The following is a 16,709-nucleotide window of genomic DNA, read 5'->3' as shown; positions in this document are numbered from 1 at the left end:
CCCAACGGGACACTCAACCTAACCCTCGGTTTCAAGATTCCTTGCAATGCGCCGCAGCGCGCGGCATGGACTCACATATATACATGATCCACCGCGCTTGTGATAAGAAGTAGTCACCGGAGAGAGCCTCGGGGTTGAGAAAGCCGGGGAGATGAGGAATGGGTAGTCGGTCTCATATCAGACGGAAGGGCGTATCCGCGTTGTCTCCAGACGCCACAGTTGCGCTGTGATGGTCATAGCCTGTAACAACGAAGTAATGTGTATATACGCAACACTAATAGAACTGGCGATGAGAAGCTGCATGAGCGCAAAAGCAGCGACCCGAAGACGGAGCTGACGACTCACCAGATACATTGCACACAAGCAGAATCGCACACCCTCCCCACTCACTGCCCCTTCGGCTTCCCCCCAACCACCTTCCAAAAGATCCGCAACACCAAGGTCCTCGGCAACCACACGAGCACCTTATACAACGCCGCCGGGGGCGCGACCATCACGGCCCTATACGGCCCGACCGCCCAGCCCTCCCGCAGCGCCTCCCGCACGACGCTGCGCGCGAACTGCTCGCACGACATGCCGCGTACGCTCGCGCTCGCCAAGACGCGCGCGAGGATGGCGTCACGGTAGCCCGCCCAGAGGCTCTCGGGCAGGAGCGGCACGCGCGGCGCGCCGTTCGCGGAGATGAGGGAGCGCACGGCGCCCGGGGAGTAGTGCAGGACGTGCAGGCCGAGCGGGCGGAGCTCCATGGAGAGCGTCTGGGAGAAGGAGGCGACGGCGGCTTTGGAGGCGGAGTAGGGCCCGGACCAGGGCGTCGGGCTGGGAGAGGAAGTGAGTTGGGTGCGGAGGAGGAAAAGACGGAACGCACATCTCGCCGACGATGGAGCCTATGTTCACGATGAGCCCCCGCTTGCGCGCGGCCATGTGGGGCACGGCGGCTTTGCAGACGCGGATGATGGAGAGGGTGTTCGTGTCGAAGACGGCGGCGATGTCCTCGATCGAGTTGTCCAGCGTTGGGCCTACGCCATGTGTGCTCAGGATCACTTACGCCCCGAGCTGGACCGAATGCGCGTACGTACCGTGGCACATGGAGCCTGCGTTGTTGACGACGATGTCGATGCGCCCTTCGCGCTCGATGATGGTCGCGACGACCGCGTCTACGTTCGCGTCGTTGGTCACATCGAGGGCAAGGCGCCCGATGTCGGGGTGCAAGCCCTCCATGGCTTCAAGCCTACGCGCGGTGGCGTAGACATTGCATCCCTTCGCGGCGAACTCCTCGCATCTGTATTATTGCGATGACTTGTCAGTACCTAAACTGCTGAGGCACCATCTGTGAGGCGACACGTAGGGCGTCTGAACCGCTTTCGTCGTTCGGAACCTTGACCAACACCAGAACTGCAAAACACCAGAGAGGTCATATTGCACTGGAGTAGAAACGCCGCCACAGTCGTGTGTTCTGCTTTGGCAGACATGAGGCAGAGTCGAACCGCCATTTGCCGGTCAAGCAGAACCGCACTCTTACCGCCGTGCACAAGCATCTCGCTCGGAACTGAAGGTCTGTCTGGATGAAACGTACCACACGTCCACACACTGCGACGGAGACACTCACAGAGCGAAACCGATGCCTCCCCTGCTGCACCCTGTGACGAGGACGACCTTTGCGTTGTGAGACATGACGACAATCGAGACGCAGCACTGGCAGTCACCAGGCAGGCAAATAGATCAGGTAGAGTCGGCGGTGAGGTGAAGAAGAGGTGCGGATAGGAAGCAAGATGCTTCTGGGTGTGATTCGCGCGCACTTATGTACGCGATTGGAGCGGGCTGGTGGTCCGTCAGACCATTGAGCGCAGCAGGACAGCGGCGATCAAGGTGCGTCGCAGGATGGATGTTGCAGAACGTGTGGAGGATGTGAGAGGTCGAGCGGGCGACACGTGGGGAAGACGTGGTGTGTACGCGTTGTTTGTGCGCACGGCGAAGCGAAGCGGGAGCTGTGCGTGGCTTCGCAACTCATCTGTGTTCAAATCCCAACCCACGGGCCACGTCTGCTCGCATCCCCGATGGCCAGGAACGAAGCGTTTGCACATCGCTGACGCACACGCATCCCCCGGCAACTCAGCGACGTGCGGTGACAGGTGGCAGGGAAGCGCGGCTGACGTCACGGCGCGTCGCACTCCGGTGGACGCGCCGTCCTCTGCCTGTGCAGAGTCTCGCGCACACTGTCCGAGCAGAATCGCAGAGATAGGCTCAGTTTCGGGACACAGAGGGAGTCGCAGGGCTGCCGGACACACAGGCACGCCGGGATCGCGGGACATGCACCCCGTTCCCGGACAGCACTCTGTCGACGCAGCTACCGCGTCCTTCGTACTCAAAGCGTCGCATCGTACACTACTGGCTGCCTGTAAGTACCTCGTCCTACACTCGAACTACGCCATCCCGCTCTCCAGACTCCATCCCACCCCGGCCGTCCTCTCGACCGCCTGAATGTCAGTCGCTACGAACATGGAAACCCCTTCTCCCCGAGAGCAGTACATCCCGTTTGTCGTCTCCGTCTCGCCCAGAACACGATCCGCCGTGTCTCCGACCCCCCCGCGAACGCATTTCCCTCGATGCCCTCACACATCGCCACCTCGCTTGATTTCGCCAACGATGGCAGACCCGTCGCTGGCCCCCGTCGCATGACCGAACGGCAAGCCTGTCCACCGAGCTCCAGGACCACACGTCCGCCCCAAATCGGACGTCAATTCTGTCAACGAGCAGGAATCTGTCACGTGCGCGGGAGCTACTTCCACCGTCCGTGCACAACCTGCTTACCTTGCTTCGCTCACTCCAGGACACAGGCTCCCGTTCCATGCCCCGGTTGGACGGACAACCTCGCTGGCAGACCGCGTCCGAGAACGGGCACGGGGACGAGACGACTGCCACACGGACGCTGGCGGTACGCGACCAGAGTGTGGCGCGTCAAGTCCAGGAGTACGGCCTGTCAAACGGAGATGATGGGTGCACGCGCTCGCCGGATTCCGACGGACCGAGCCGTCATCTACAGGCTGGAGGTGCACCGTCGATATTCCGGCGTGTGTGCGTCGACCAAGTCCACGACTCACTCGGGCTTGTCTTGCAAAACCGCAGCCTCGGACGAGTACTACGATGAGTGCAAGCCCCGGACATCGACGCACCGAACCCTCGTCTGCTAGCTGGACATAGTCTGCGAGCAGTCCGGCGGGAGGGCTGCGTTCCGGTGTGCTTGTCCCCCGGAGGGGAGACCACGCGTCGAGAGAACACGTCGCGCGAAGGACTAGCGTGTCCGCTCTAGGTACGTAGCCTCAGTGCGCATGGACTTGACGCTCCGGGTCTGGGAAAAAAAAAAGTGCGAAACCGCCGGGCGAGAATTACCGGCGGGAGAAATAGACTGATGGCCCACTTCTGCACTGGCTCGACGTGTCCGAGCGCGAGGATGTCGTCTCTTGACTGTCCGGGTGGTATGCGAAGCACGGCACGTCGTGTCGTCTCCAGGTGCGAGCCGTCCGGCGGAAGGTAGGCATCCGAGAGCGCTGTCCAGCGTAGGCCATGGAGACTCGAGTCTTGTCGCGGGCGTCGGGTGCTCTGTGTGTCGTAGACAATGAGACCGGGCGAACGCCAAAGATCGTTCACGCCGCCTCAATGAGGCAGTCGGAGGTCATCTTGACGGTCCGTGCGAGCCGGCCCGTTGCGATCTTCCGCGATCATTCAGAGGCTTCCGCGAACGCAAGTTACCTGTCCGACCCGTTAGAGTGCTTCCGAATATGCCGCGAAGTGAATGCGGACTCACCGACTGGACCGTGATCGCGTGCAATCACCGCGTATCTGTCTGAACAGTAGTATCCATTCTTGTTCCGCCCCTCCAGAGTCCAACGACCACGCCAGTGCACGAGACCGACGTGTACGTTCCCAGCACGTCGGTACGAGTCCGGCGTGGAACATCGAATGTGCGTGTCGAGATGACGGATGCATGCTGAGAGGTAGGTTGTGAGTGTGATGAGCGAGTTGAATGTAGTGTCCGGGCTTACCAGCTGGGCCTGCAGTGCATGCAGGGGCAAAGTCTTTAGACTTGCCTAGCTGCTTCGTTGTATTGTTGGCCTTTGAGGTTACTTGCATCATCGCGCGGGGCCTTGGGTCTGTCAGAGAGCTTCACATACACGAGAGAGCCAGGAAACTACTGTTCAGTGGTTCTTGAGTGAGGGGATGAGATATGGCATGATGGGTATGAAGTGAGGACGAGACGGAAGAGTCCTCTGACAACTCCCATGAGAAAATAAAATATGGCATGTTCCGGATCCTGGCAAATTCCGAAACAATGTCTGATGGGCAGTGATTGGCTGCTACTCCAAAGTTCCGGTCTCACCAAGACTTCTCTTGACAGCGGATCAAGACGCTTACGCTCACAATGACTCATCATGTACTTGGGCTTCATCCTCACTGGCAGGTGTGTACACCCTCTGTCCGTGGCTTCTCAACTCAAGCATTGGGAACCTGGTCTGTACAAGACAGGTTGTACTTCAAACAGTGCCTGCTCTTTGAGATAGAGCCTGTCCTGTACAGCACACATTCCCAGGGTGTTGGAACAAAATTCGGAGATCTGTTCATCTTCCCTTGGCCCTTGGACGGAGCACACTATGAGAAGTCATCTCACAATGTGCATTGCCTCAAACACGTTTTGCAGACACCTTCATCTACTCGAACAAGGAGATCTTCCTTTGGGAGATCATCTCGAACGCCTCCGATGCAACCCTCGTTTATGCGATCAACCGGCGGGCTGGAAGTCTGTCTCGATCATGCAGATTACCTCAGCATTCCTACAGCAAAAATGTTCAAGGCTTGCGGCGACTGCACGTATGAACTAGTGCATATGTCAGTACTCGCGCACGTACGATTGTTTACCTAGGATGAATGTGCGCGCGCAGAGCTGAGGATTGTGGCGAGGAGGAGGCACCTGCCCAATCCGGGCTTCTACCGAGCGCCCAAGTCGCCGCGTCGCGTCGATCTGAATCTCGGGCTCTGGCGCCAGAGGCTTCGCTCTGACCGTCACTTGCGGCAATTCTGTCTCGCTCTGCCGCCGTCCTCCCGCTTGCACGTCTTCGACAAATCACAATCAATTCTGATGTACGCGACGGAATCTACTACCAGCCGTCTGCATCACCGATAGGGTCCTCCGCAAGCTCACCCTGCGCTACCCGTCTGCCGCCCGCCTCCGCCTCAACTTCCTCGATCTCGGTGTCCATGCGCGCATCGACGGCTTCGTGAACATAGAGCGGCGTGATTGCGCCTCGGTGGCGGCAACGGCGCGGCTTCCCGGACGCCGTCAGCGGGTTTCTGTGGCTCTTGAGGTCGCACCGGCAGGCCCGCTGTCGAACGGTGCGCGGTTTGAGTCGGCGATCTCGTCGGGTGAACTGACGTGCATGAAGGTGAGGGTCCCCTTGCTCCAGAGCTGGAGCAGCTCCTCGACGGGACGGCGACCGCCCTTGAGATTGCTCAGGTTCGTGAAGGGAGTCGACGGCGGCCAGCCGACGAGTTTGTAGTGGAGCCGGCGCACGACGTGCTCCCAAAAGTCGTGCTCGTTGTAGCGCATACGCACGCGGGGATTCTTCGTGATCTCTCCTGGAGACACGCAGGTCAGTCGCGCAAACGAATTGGCAGGGACTCGCACATACGCAGCCCTTCGGTAAGGACGGAGCGCAAGAGCCCCCTCCTCTCGGAGAGTGTGGAGGAATAACGAGGCTTTCGGCGAGACGAGTCGACTGGACAGACGAGAACGACGCGTCTAGCCATCGCGGATGTGCACGTATGGTGAGTGACCGAGCTTGCGAGTTTGGGCGAGGGTGAACGGGCCGTCTGTCCGTGCTGTTTTATACCCCGGTGCGCATATAGCTACTTTCGCAGCCCGGGCAGCTCCGCAGAGCCCGTTGCCGTAGAGCTCGGGAGAGCGTGGACAAGGGTCCAACCGGCGCGTCCTTGAGTCGGACGTCCCCCGATCAGCAGTGCGAGTCGTGAGCTTGCCGGTCTGACCAAGCCGACGGCTACTCTGTGCTCCCATTTGTTGGCAGGATGCCTTTTTTGAGCCTGCGCGAGTCCCGCCTGTCTTCGCCGCCTGTCCTGTCCACCGTCCCTCAGGCTTGCTGACAACACTAGGGCCGCTTGGGAAAGCTACGTCTTACCCCGCCGTAGCCTGTGCTGTACCCAGAGTCGGTGTAATTCGCGATTCAGCTCTGCACGACACCGTCTGTGAGCAGGCCCAGGAGCGAACCCTGACGCCGTGCAACCCTGATCGGTTGTACTCGTGCATGGTACTGTTCGGCGTCGGGCTGGCGTCGCCAGAGACAGCCGCGTCTCAGCCTCCGGGACTCGCGTGAGGCGAAGCAGGCAGGCAGCGGGCTGCAGACAAATTCACTGACGAAGCGGACAGGCTTCGATGGCCCGTGTAAGCGGTGGCGTCGTGTCTCAATTGTTTTCAGTTTAAGCAGCAGTAGCTCATTGTCGGGACTCGGAGCAGAATGTGTATGTCTACGGGGATGACTGTTTGTACGGCCACGTCAGACCGCCGACCTGCGACGCAGAGTGGTGGTCTAACCAGTCAACTTGACTTGGATGTGAGGGCCCATTCCTAGTGACGGAAGGGCTATCGACACTGAGGACGGCCGCAATGGCGACGTACTGACGAAACGGGCAGAGCATCTCGTGTTACTCGGAATGGCCCTGGAGACAGACGGCGTCCCTTGCTGTCGCTCGCCGGCTTTGCAGACAGACCGAGAAACCTACAGACTCGTTCTATTGCCCTACACCATGCATGCACCGTCTACGGTGCATTCGATGTCTGTCGGGACGCAATAATCCCTACACCAGTATCGGAGGCACGTCGGTGTCCCGCCATCATTCAGGGTACGCCGTTTGCTTGATGCTTTACATCAGTCTGACACTTGGCGAACTCATCGTATCTGGAAGTTCCCGATGGGCCGACCGGCAGGTTGCAGCGCGTCCAGGCTCAGTGACATTCCCATGTACTGAGACTGTAAGCGAGGAGAGCCGACGGAAACCGGGGTGAGCGGGTCAGTACATTTCTGATAACAGTGACATTCCTCAGTACTAATGTTTGTTTGATAGTTCGCAATGTCGCACAAGAACCCGGCGCGCAATGCCCACGCGAGCGCACCCTCGACCAGAAGCGGGTACTACGACGCGAATGCAACAGTACAATGGTTTGGAAATGATTACAGGCTGCCGCTGCTGATGCGTAAGCCAATCGTCACGACGGAATACAGCTTTCAGTTCCGCCCAGGGTTGTAGTGGAGAATGCACGGCGGTATCCAAAGGATGAGTCTGTGAGTTTCCACGATGATTTACTCCGTTTTGGCTACTTACACATCAACTGGAAGTACACGCGGCAAACGGGATATGGCGGTATTCAGCTCTCCGCTTCCCGGAATGGCCGTCTCTGGAGCCGGGAGAACTTCCGCCACCTCGCAATGCACAGCCTCCGAATGTCACTGAAAATGCGGCCATGTAACCGTGTGAAATCGATCCGTACACGGCCTGTCAGCGCCAAAGCCACTGTTGTCAAGAGACGACGCGTGGATCGAATGGCGACTCGGAGGCGCAGATCAACTCAGTACTACTCCTTCCAGTAGAAGAACGTTGCGAAGACACAATCCGCTGCACGTCCAAGTCCGTACTATGTCCCTCTCAATTCCTTCTCGGTACTGTATCACTCAGCTATGAGGCTTCAAGTTTCCCCAGCAACCGCTTGCTCATTGTCGATTCCGCAGGCCTTGTACGGCGGACGCAACATGCTGACTGACATTCCAGAAGACTCTGACCTTGGCACTGTGATTGTGGGTGATCGAGCGACGGCGCTCGATGACCCTTCGCTTCGAATCTCGCCACGGCTTGCTTCGTCTCGGTGGCTACAGGAGAGGGTCTCTTCTCCCCGGAACAATGTCTCGTCGCAAGCCATCCGCGCTCAGGGACATCACCCGCTCGGTTGGTAGCGACTTCGCTTGGGCGTGAGCTGGCGAGCATCACGACGTCACTCCGACTCGCACGACTCGCGCAGAAGAAAAAGGAGGCGGTGGGGAGAGCAGCAGAGGCATGGTCTTGTACCGCCTCTCCTGCTCGTCGTACGTCGCCGTCCAGTCCTCGAGGAGTCCGACGCTGTCAATGTTGTTGGTACCGCACGGTCGATGGTGCGTATGTTGTGTAGGCCGTACAGTCCTACGCTGATGTCACTCACAGCGACCGCGTGACAATGTAACCCAGACGCACACGTACTGCCGTCCTCAAAGTACGTACAACGTCGAACACACCGACGTCAGCTTGCCCAACTTCGCACTGACCCGATTCGTTGCGCGGCAGGGTGCGCGACTGGGATCCTGCTCGTGCCAGCCAATCGAACTTCAAGCTCGGAGAGGACGGGCACCATTCCCTTCATGAAATTCTGATGACACCTACTGAGGATCTCGAGCGACTCTCTCGCCACGCCTTCATGTAGGTCGCGGTGTACTACATCGACGAGGGACTTGATGACATGACCTCTCAGGAACCGTTTGAGCATGCTGACGGCCGACTACGAGGAATGTAGACAAAGGTAATGCGTACCAGTCGGAACGGAGAAACACTGATCATATCATTGTGGATAACCATGTCTTTCATGCAGCTTATCCGTGACATCTGACTGCGTAATGAGGTCTGTATCGTGGCATCACAGTTCATCCTATAGCCCTCCCAAATTTACAGTGATGCCCACGTGAAACACGTCGTCAGAGTGAGCGGAACTGATGTCGCGTCGGGCAGTCGGACAGTAGGCGAGGTTGAAGAAACAAAGACAATCGTCGAGTTCTGACCCCGGCTTCCACGCGGGTGCTATCGGCCGTTCGATCGCAGCTTCATGTCTGCGTTTGTTCCCTTGACCGGACACCGCGGAATGTCCTTCCGAGATGTACAGTGAGTCGCCAGAGCCACCATCACTCCCGCAGCTTGATCAGTCTGTCGAACAGTCTCACACCTACGTGATGCCGTACCGCAGTCGGAACGAGTATTGGTATCGCGCGTGCGGCGTTGTCAGGTGGGTCGATCGCTCCATAGGATCTGCGGAACGGGTTCATATGCACATGTATACACTGTCGTCGCACATCTGGTGTATTCTCCCGCACAGTAGATAGTAAATCGATCGAGCCATTGATTGCCCGCGAGACGAGCTCACTCGCATTCATAGTCGTCTCTGCTCGCTAGCATCCCAATCATGTATTAGATACGCGGCTTGTTGTGAGCCGACCTAGCCATTACATTGTCCTGTCTACTAGATATATACCTGAATAGCACGAGATTCCCGCCCATCTACGTCTTCCGGTGTAACAACCTCCTCTTCGTTGCGAGTACCACGTCCGTCGTTGCCGAGGATGCATGTGCGCATGACGAACGGCAGGCTACGAGCTCCTACCCTCAGCATGAGCAGACTGAGTTCGTCCGTCGGCACAAGCCTACTGCCGAGAGACCCCTACACTGTCGTCGCACATCCATTCGTGCATCATTCTCGGCCTGTCGTAGCGAGTCGACCAAGCCATTACATCGTCCGTCCGAGCGACGGCCGGGAGCCTTGTTGGACCACGTTCTCGTTCGCCGGACCCGGGATAACTGAAGTTTGAAGCCTGAGACTCGAGTCAGCACAAGCTGAAGCTGCTCCATCTGACTCACGGAATTAGCCTTCGCCTTCACGCCAACCACCCGTGGCTGTGGAATCGCCTACGTGCGGCGGATAGAGCAGGTAAGAGATTTCGGGACTGTATCTGCTCGTACTGCGCCTGGCATGAGGCACACCCGATCAGACCAGTCAATGAAACAGAAGATCGCACACTTACTGGCGAAGAAGTATAGCGGCCGTGCGTCGGAGCGGTGCGAGGCCAGTAGAACTTGGAATGGTGTATCCCTGGCATGGCGGCGTAGCAACTCGCTGCACAGGAGCTGCGCCGCCATGCAACGAGTACTGCAGAGCATGCGCGGTGAACTGACATCCGTTGACGATTCGCTCGTCCAGCACCCGGTGCGAGTAACACCATTCACCAAGCAAAAACGCTGTCGTCGCGGAAGCGGGAGGCGATGGTGAATCCTCTCGGAGCTGGATCGTATATCAAGACTCGATTTCGAGGAAAATCACTTCAAGTGACAGACCCGTCTCGGTGCAGTACAGCGTTCAGTGCAGAGATACGGGCACTCTGGGTCCTGCCTGTCATAACGCCGCGAATCAACAGAGACCCTCGAAACACACCTGACGACTCACCACGAACATCGCACGACACAAGTCCGAATACACACCTTCACTCACTGCCCCTCGGCTTCCCCCCAACCACCTTCCAAAAGATCCGCAAGACCAAGGTCCTCGGCAACCACACGAGCACCTTATACAACGCCGCCGGCGGCGCGACCATCACGGCCCTATACGGCCCGACCGCCCAGCCCTCCCGCAGCGCCTCCCGCACGACGCTGCGCGCGAACTGCTCGCACGACATGCCGCGTACGCTCGCGCTCGCCAAGACGCGCGCGAGGATGGGCGTCACGGTAGCCCGCCCAGAGGCTCTCGGGCAGGAGCGGCACGCGCGGCGCGCCGTTCGCGGAGATGAGGGAGCGCACGGCGCCCGGGGAGTAGTGCAGGACGTGCAGCCGAGCGGGCGGAGCTCCATGGAGAGCGTCTGGGAGAAGGAGGCGACGGCGGCTTTGGAGGCGAGTAGGGCCCGGACCAGGGCGTCGGGCTGGAGAGGAAGTGAGTTGGGTGCGGAGGAGGAAAAGACGGAACGCACATCTCGCCGACGATGGAGCCTATGTTCACGATGAGCCCCCGCTTGCGCGCGGCCATGTGGGGCACGGCGGCTTTGCAGACGCGGATGATGGAGAGGGTGTCGTGTCGAAGACGGCGGCGATGTCCTCGATCGAGTTGTCCAGCGTTGGGCCTACGCCATGTGTGCTCAGGATCACTTACGCCCCGAGCTGGACCGAATGCGCGTACGTACCGTGGCACATGGAGCCTGCGTTGTTGACGACGATGTCGATGCGCCCTTTCGCGCTCGATGATGGTCGCGACGACCGCGTCTACGTTCGCGTCGTTGGTCACATCGAGGGCAAGGCGCCCGATGTCGGGGTGCAAGCCCTCCATGGCTTCAAGCCTACGCGCGGTGGCGTAGACATTGCATCCCTTCGCGGCGAACTCCTCGCATCTGTATTATTGCGATGACTTGTCAGTACCTAAACTGCTGAGGCACCATCTTGAGGCGACACGTAGGGCGTCTGAACCGCTTTCGTCGTTCGGAACCTTGACCAACACCAGAACTGCAAACACCAGAGAGGTCATATTGCACTGGAGTAGAAACGCCGCCACAGTCGTGTGTTCTGCTTTGGCAGACATGAGGCAGAGTCGAACCGCCATTTGCCGGTCAAGCAGAACCGCACTCTTACCGCCGTGCACAAGCATCTCGCTCGGAACTGAAGGTCTGTCTGGATGAACGTACCACACGTCCACACACTGCGACGGAGACACTCACAGAGCGAAACCGATGCCTCCCCTGCTGCACCCTGTGACGAGGACGACCTTTGCGTTGTGAGACATGACGACAATCGAGACGCAGCACTGGCAGTCACCAGGCAGGCAAATAGATCAGGTAGAGTCGGCGGTGAGGTGAAGAAGAGGTGCGGATAGGAAGCAAGATGCTTCTGGGTGTGATTCGCGCGCACTTATGTACGCGATTGGAGCGGGCTGGTGGTCCGTCAGACCATTGAGCGCAGCAGGACAGCGGCGATCAAGGTGCGTCGCAGGATGGATGTTGCAGAACGTGTGGAGGATGTGAGAGGTCGAGCGGGCGACACGTGGGGAAGACGTGGTGTGTACGCGTTGTTTGTGCGCACGGCGAAGCGAAGCGGGAGCTGTGCGTGGCTTCGCAACTCATCTGTGTTCAAATCCCAACCCACGGGCCACGTCTGCTCGCATCCCCGATGGCCAGGAACGAAGCGTTTGCACATCGCTGACGCACACGCATCCCCCGGCAACTCAGCGACGTGCGGTGACAGGTGGCAGGGAAGCGCGGCTGACGTCACGGCGCGTCGCACTCCGGTGGACGCGCCGTCCTCTGCCTGTGCAGAGTCTCGCGCACACTGTCCGAGCAGAATCGCAGAGATAGGCTCAGTTTCGGGACACAGAGGGAGTCGCAGGGCTGCCGGACACACAGGCACGCCGGGATCGCGGGACATGCACCCCGTTCCCGGACAGCACTCTGTCGACGCAGCTACCGCGTCCTTCGTACTCAAAGCGTCGCATCGTACACTACTGGCTGCCTGTAAGTACCTCGTCCTACACTCGAACTACGCCATCCCGCTCTCCAGACTCCATCCCACCCCGGCCGTCCTCTCGACCGCCTGAATGTCAGTCGCTACGAACATGGAAACCCCTTCTCCCCGAGAGCAGTACATCCCGTTTGTCGTCTCCGTCTCGCCCAGAACACGATCCGCCGTGTCTCCGACCCCCCCGCGAACGCATTTCCCTCGATGCCCTCACACATCGCCACCTCGCTTGATTTCGCCAACGATGGCAGACCCGTCGCTGGCCCCCGTCGCATGACCGAACGGCAAGCCTGTCCACCGAGCTCCAGGACCACACGTCCGCCCCAAATCGGACGTCAATTCTGTCAACGAGCAGGAATCTGTCACGTGCGCGGGAGCTACTTCCACCGTCCGTGCACAACCTGCTTACCTTGCTTCGCTCACTCCAGGACACAGGCTCCCGTTCCATGCCCCGGTTGGACGGACAACCTCGCTGGCAGACCGCGTCCGAGAACGGGCACGGGGACGAGACGACTGCCACACGGACGCTGGCGGTACGCGACCAGAGTGTGGCGCGTCAAGTCCAGGAGTACGGCCTGTCAAACGGAGATGATGGGTGCACGCGCTCGCCGGATTCCGACGGACCGAGCCGTCATCTACAGGCTGGAGGTGCACCGTCGATATTCCGGCGTGTGTGCGTCGACCAAGTCCACGACTCACTCGGGCTTGTCTTGCAAAACCGCAGCCTCGGACGAGTACTACGATGAGTGCAAGCCCCGGACATCGACGCACCGAACCCTCGTCTGCTAGCTGGACATAGTCTGCGAGCAGTCCGGCGGGAGGGCTGCGTTCCGGTGTGCTTGTCCCCCGGAGGGGAGACCACGCGTCGAGAGAACACGTCGCGCGAAGGACTAGCGTGTCCGCTCTAGGTACGTAGCCTCAGTGCGCATGGACTTGACGCTCCGGGTCTGGGAAAAAAAAAAGTGCGAAACCGCCGGGCGAGAATTACCGGCGGGAGAAATAGACTGATGGCCCACTTCTGCACTGGCTCGACGTGTCCGAGCGCGAGGATGTCGTCTCTTGACTGTCCGGGTGGTATGCGAAGCACGGCACGTCGTGTCGTCTCCAGGTGCGAGCCGTCCGGCGGAAGGTAGGCATCCGAGAGCGCTGTCCAGCGTAGGCCATGGAGACTCGAGTCTTGTCGCGGGCGTCGGGTGCTCTGTGTGTCGTAGACAATGAGACCGGGCGAACGCCAAAGATCGTTCACGCCGCCTCAATGAGGCAGTCGGAGGTCATCTTGACGGTCCGTGCGAGCCGGCCCGTTGCGATCTTCCGCGATCATTCAGAGGCTTCCGCGAACGCAAGTTACCTGTCCGACCCGTTAGAGTGCTTCCGAATATGCCGCGAAGTGAATGCGGACTCACCGACTGGACCGTGATCGCGTGCAATCACCGGTATCTGTCTGAACAGTAGTATCCATCTTGTTCCGCCCCTCCAGAGTCCAACGACCACGCCAGTGCACGAGACCGACGTGTACGTTCCCAGCACGTCGGTACGAGTCCGGCGTGGAACATCGAATGTGCGTGTCGAGATGACGGATGCATGCTGAGAGGTAGGTTTGAGTTGATGAGCGAGTTGAATGTAGTTCCGGCTTACCAGCTGGCCTGCAGTGCATGCAGGGGCAAAGTCTTTAGACTTGCCTAGCTGCTTCGTTGTATTGTTGGCCTTGAGGTTACTTGCATCATCGCGCGGGCCTGGGTCTGTCAGAGAGCTTCACATACACGAGAGAGCCAGGAAACTACTGTTCAGTGGTTCTTGAGTGAGGGATGAGATATGGCATGATGGGTATGAAGTGAGGACGAGACGGAAGAGTCCTCTGACAACTCCCATAGAAAATAAAATATGGCATGTTCCGGATCCTGGCAAATTCCGAAACAATGTCTGATGGCAGTGATTGGCTGCTACTCCAAAGTTCCGGTCTCACCAAGACTTCTCTGACAGCGGATCAAGACGCTTACGCTCACAATGACTCATCATGTACTTGGGCTTCATCCTCACTGGCAGGTGTGTACACCCTCTGTCCGTGGCTTCTCAACTCAAGCATTGGGAACCTGGTCTGTACAAGACAGGTTTACTTCAAACAGTGCCTGCTCTTTGAGATAGAGCCTGTCCTGTACAGCACACATTCCCAGGTGTTGGAACAAAATTCGGAATCTGTTCATCTTCCCTTGGCCCTTGACGGAGCACACTATGAGAAAGTCATCTCACAATGTGCATTGCCTCAAACACGTTTTGCAGACACCTTCATCTACTCGAACAAGGAGATCTTCCTTTGGAGATCATCTCGAACGCCTCCGATGCAACCTCGTTTATGCGATCAACCGCGGGCTGGAAGTCTGTCTCGATCATGCAGATTACCTCAGCATTCCTACAGCAAAATGTCCAAGGCTTGCGGCGACTGCACGTATGAACTATGCATATGTCAGTTACTCGCGCACGTACGATTGTTTACCTAGGATGATGTGCGCGCGCAGAGCTGAGATTGTGGCGAGGAGGAGGCACCTGCCCAATCCGGGCTTCTACCGAGCGCCCAAGTCGCCGCGTCGCGTCGATCTGAATCTCGGGCTCTGGCGCCAGAGGCTTCGCTCTGACCGTCACTTGCGGCAATTCTGTCTCGCTCTGCCGCCGTCCTCCCGCTTGCACGTCTTCGACAAATCACAATCATTCCTGATGTACGCGACGGAATCTACTACCAGCCGTCTCATCACCGATAGGTCCTCCGCAAGCTCACCCTGCGCTACCCGTCTGCCGCCCGCCTCCGCCTCAACTTCCTCGATCTCGTGTCCATGCGCGCATCGACGGCTTCGTGAACATAGAGCGGCGTGATTGCGCCTCGGTGGCGGCAACGGCGCGGCTTCCCGACGCCGTCAGCGGGTTTCTGTGGCTCTTGAGGTCGCACCGGCAGGCCCGCTGTCGAAACGGTGCGCGGTTGAGGTCGGCGATCTCGTCGGGTGAACTGACGTGCATGAAGGTGAGGGTCCCCTGCTCCAGAGCTGGAGCGCTCCTCGACGGACGGCGACCGCCCTTGAGATTGCTCAGTTCGTGAAGGGAGTCGACGGCGCCAGCCGACGAGTTTGTAGTGGAGCCGGCGCACGACGTGCTCCCAAAAGTCGTGCTCGTTGTAGCGCATACGCACGCGGGATTCTTCGTGATCTCTCCTGGAGACACGCAGGTCAGTCGCGCAAACGAATTGGCAGGGACTCGCACATACGCAGCCCTTCGGTAAGGACGGAGCGCAAGAGCCCCCTCCTCTCGGAGTGTGGAGAATAACGAGGCTTTCGGCGAGACGAGTCGACTGGACAGACCGAGAACGACGCGTCTAGCCATCGCGGATGTGCACGTATGTGATGACCGAGCTTGCGAGTTTGGGCGAGGGTGAACGGGCCGTCTGTCCGTGCTGTTTTATACCCCGGTGCGCATATAGCTACTTTCGCAGCCCGGGCAGCTCCGCAGAGCCCGTTGCCGTAGAGCTCGGGAAGCGTGGACAAGGTCCAACCGGCGCGTCCTTGAGTCGGACGTCCCCCGATCAGCAGTGCGAGTCGTGAGCTTGCCGGTCTGACCAAGCCGACGGCTACTCTGTGCTCCCATTTGTTGGCAGGATGCCTTTTTGAGCCTGCGCGAGTCCCGCCTGTCTTCGCCGCCTGTCCTGTCCACCGTCCTCAGGCTTGCTGACAACACTAGGGCCGCTTGGGAAAGCTACGTCTTACCCCGCCGTAGCCTGTGCTGTACCCAGAGTCGGTGTAATTCGCGATTCAGCTCTGCACGACACCGTCTGTGAGCAGGCCCAGGAGCGAACCCTGACGCCGTGCAACCCTGATCGGTTGTACTCGTGCATGGTACTGTTCGGCGTCGGGCTGGCGTCGCCAGAGACAGCCGCGTCTCAGCCTCCGGGACTCGCGTGAGGCGAAGCAGGCAGGCAGCGGGCTGCAGACAAATTCACTGACGAAGCGGACAGGCTTCGATGGCCCGTGTAAGCGGTGGCGTCGTGTCTCAATTGTTTTCAGTTTAAGCAGCAGTAGCTCATTGTCGGGACTCGGAGCAGAATGTGTATGTCTACGGGGATGACTGTTTGTACGGCCACGTCAGACCGCCGACCTGCGACGCAGAGTGGTGGTCTAACCAGTCAACTTGACTTGGATGTGAGGGCCCATTCCTAGTGACGGAAGGGCTATCGACACTGAGGACGGCCGCAATGGGCGACGTACTGACGAAACGGGCAGAGCATCTCGTGTTACTCGGAATGGCCCTGGAGACAGACGGCGTCCTTGCTGTCGCTCGCCGGCTTTGCAGACAGACCGAGAAACCTACAGACTCGTTCTATTGCC

General features: G+C 59.1%; 3 protein-coding genes across 3 annotated transcripts; 1 reads left to right on the top strand and 2 right to left on the bottom strand.

The window, feature by feature from the left end:
- Positions 1 to 5,030: 5,030 nt before the first annotated feature.
- On the bottom strand, positions 5,031 to 5,904 carry B0H18DRAFT_1006914 (uncharacterized protein). Its single transcript, XM_048028692.1, has 3 exons — positions 5,682 to 5,904; positions 5,426 to 5,628; positions 5,031 to 5,375 (listed from the first exon to the last, which is right to left on the bottom strand). Exons 1-3 carry the CDS (start codon positions 5,797 to 5,799, stop codon positions 5,151 to 5,153), a joined length of 546 nt encoding a protein of 181 aa, XP_047893542.1. The 5' UTR covers positions 5,800 to 5,904; the 3' UTR covers positions 5,031 to 5,150.
- A 1,525-nt stretch (positions 5,905 to 7,429) lies between these two features.
- B0H18DRAFT_954844 (uncharacterized protein) lies at positions 7,430 to 9,953 on the bottom strand (the record flags this gene model as incomplete). Its single annotated transcript, XM_048042295.1, has 12 exons — positions 7,430 to 7,557; positions 7,824 to 8,068; positions 8,125 to 8,235; positions 8,358 to 8,587; positions 8,620 to 8,709; positions 8,756 to 8,996; positions 9,030 to 9,108; positions 9,140 to 9,248; positions 9,332 to 9,476; positions 9,505 to 9,668; positions 9,715 to 9,762; positions 9,879 to 9,953. The coding sequence occupies 12 exons, from the start codon at positions 9,951 to 9,953 to the stop codon at positions 7,430 to 7,432; spliced, it is 1,665 nt and encodes a 554-aa protein (XP_047893541.1).
- A 1,767-nt stretch (positions 9,954 to 11,720) lies between these two features.
- On the top strand, positions 11,721 to 12,607 carry B0H18DRAFT_353025 (uncharacterized protein). The gene has a single exon (XM_048037712.1). The coding sequence runs from the start codon at positions 11,825 to 11,827 to the stop codon at positions 12,422 to 12,424; it is 600 nt and encodes a 199-aa protein (XP_047893540.1). The 5' UTR covers positions 11,721 to 11,824; the 3' UTR covers positions 12,425 to 12,607.
- The last annotated feature ends 4,102 nt before the right edge of the window (positions 12,608 to 16,709 follow it).

The sequence above is a fragment of the Fomitopsis serialis genome, assembly GCF_022376445.1.
Source record: "Fomitopsis serialis strain Sig1Antser10 chromosome Unknown B0H18scaffold_32, whole genome shotgun sequence".
Lineage (NCBI taxonomy): Eukaryota > Fungi > Basidiomycota > Agaricomycetes > Polyporales > Fomitopsidaceae > Fomitopsis > Fomitopsis serialis.
This window is presented reverse-complemented; position numbering and strand designations above follow the sequence as displayed.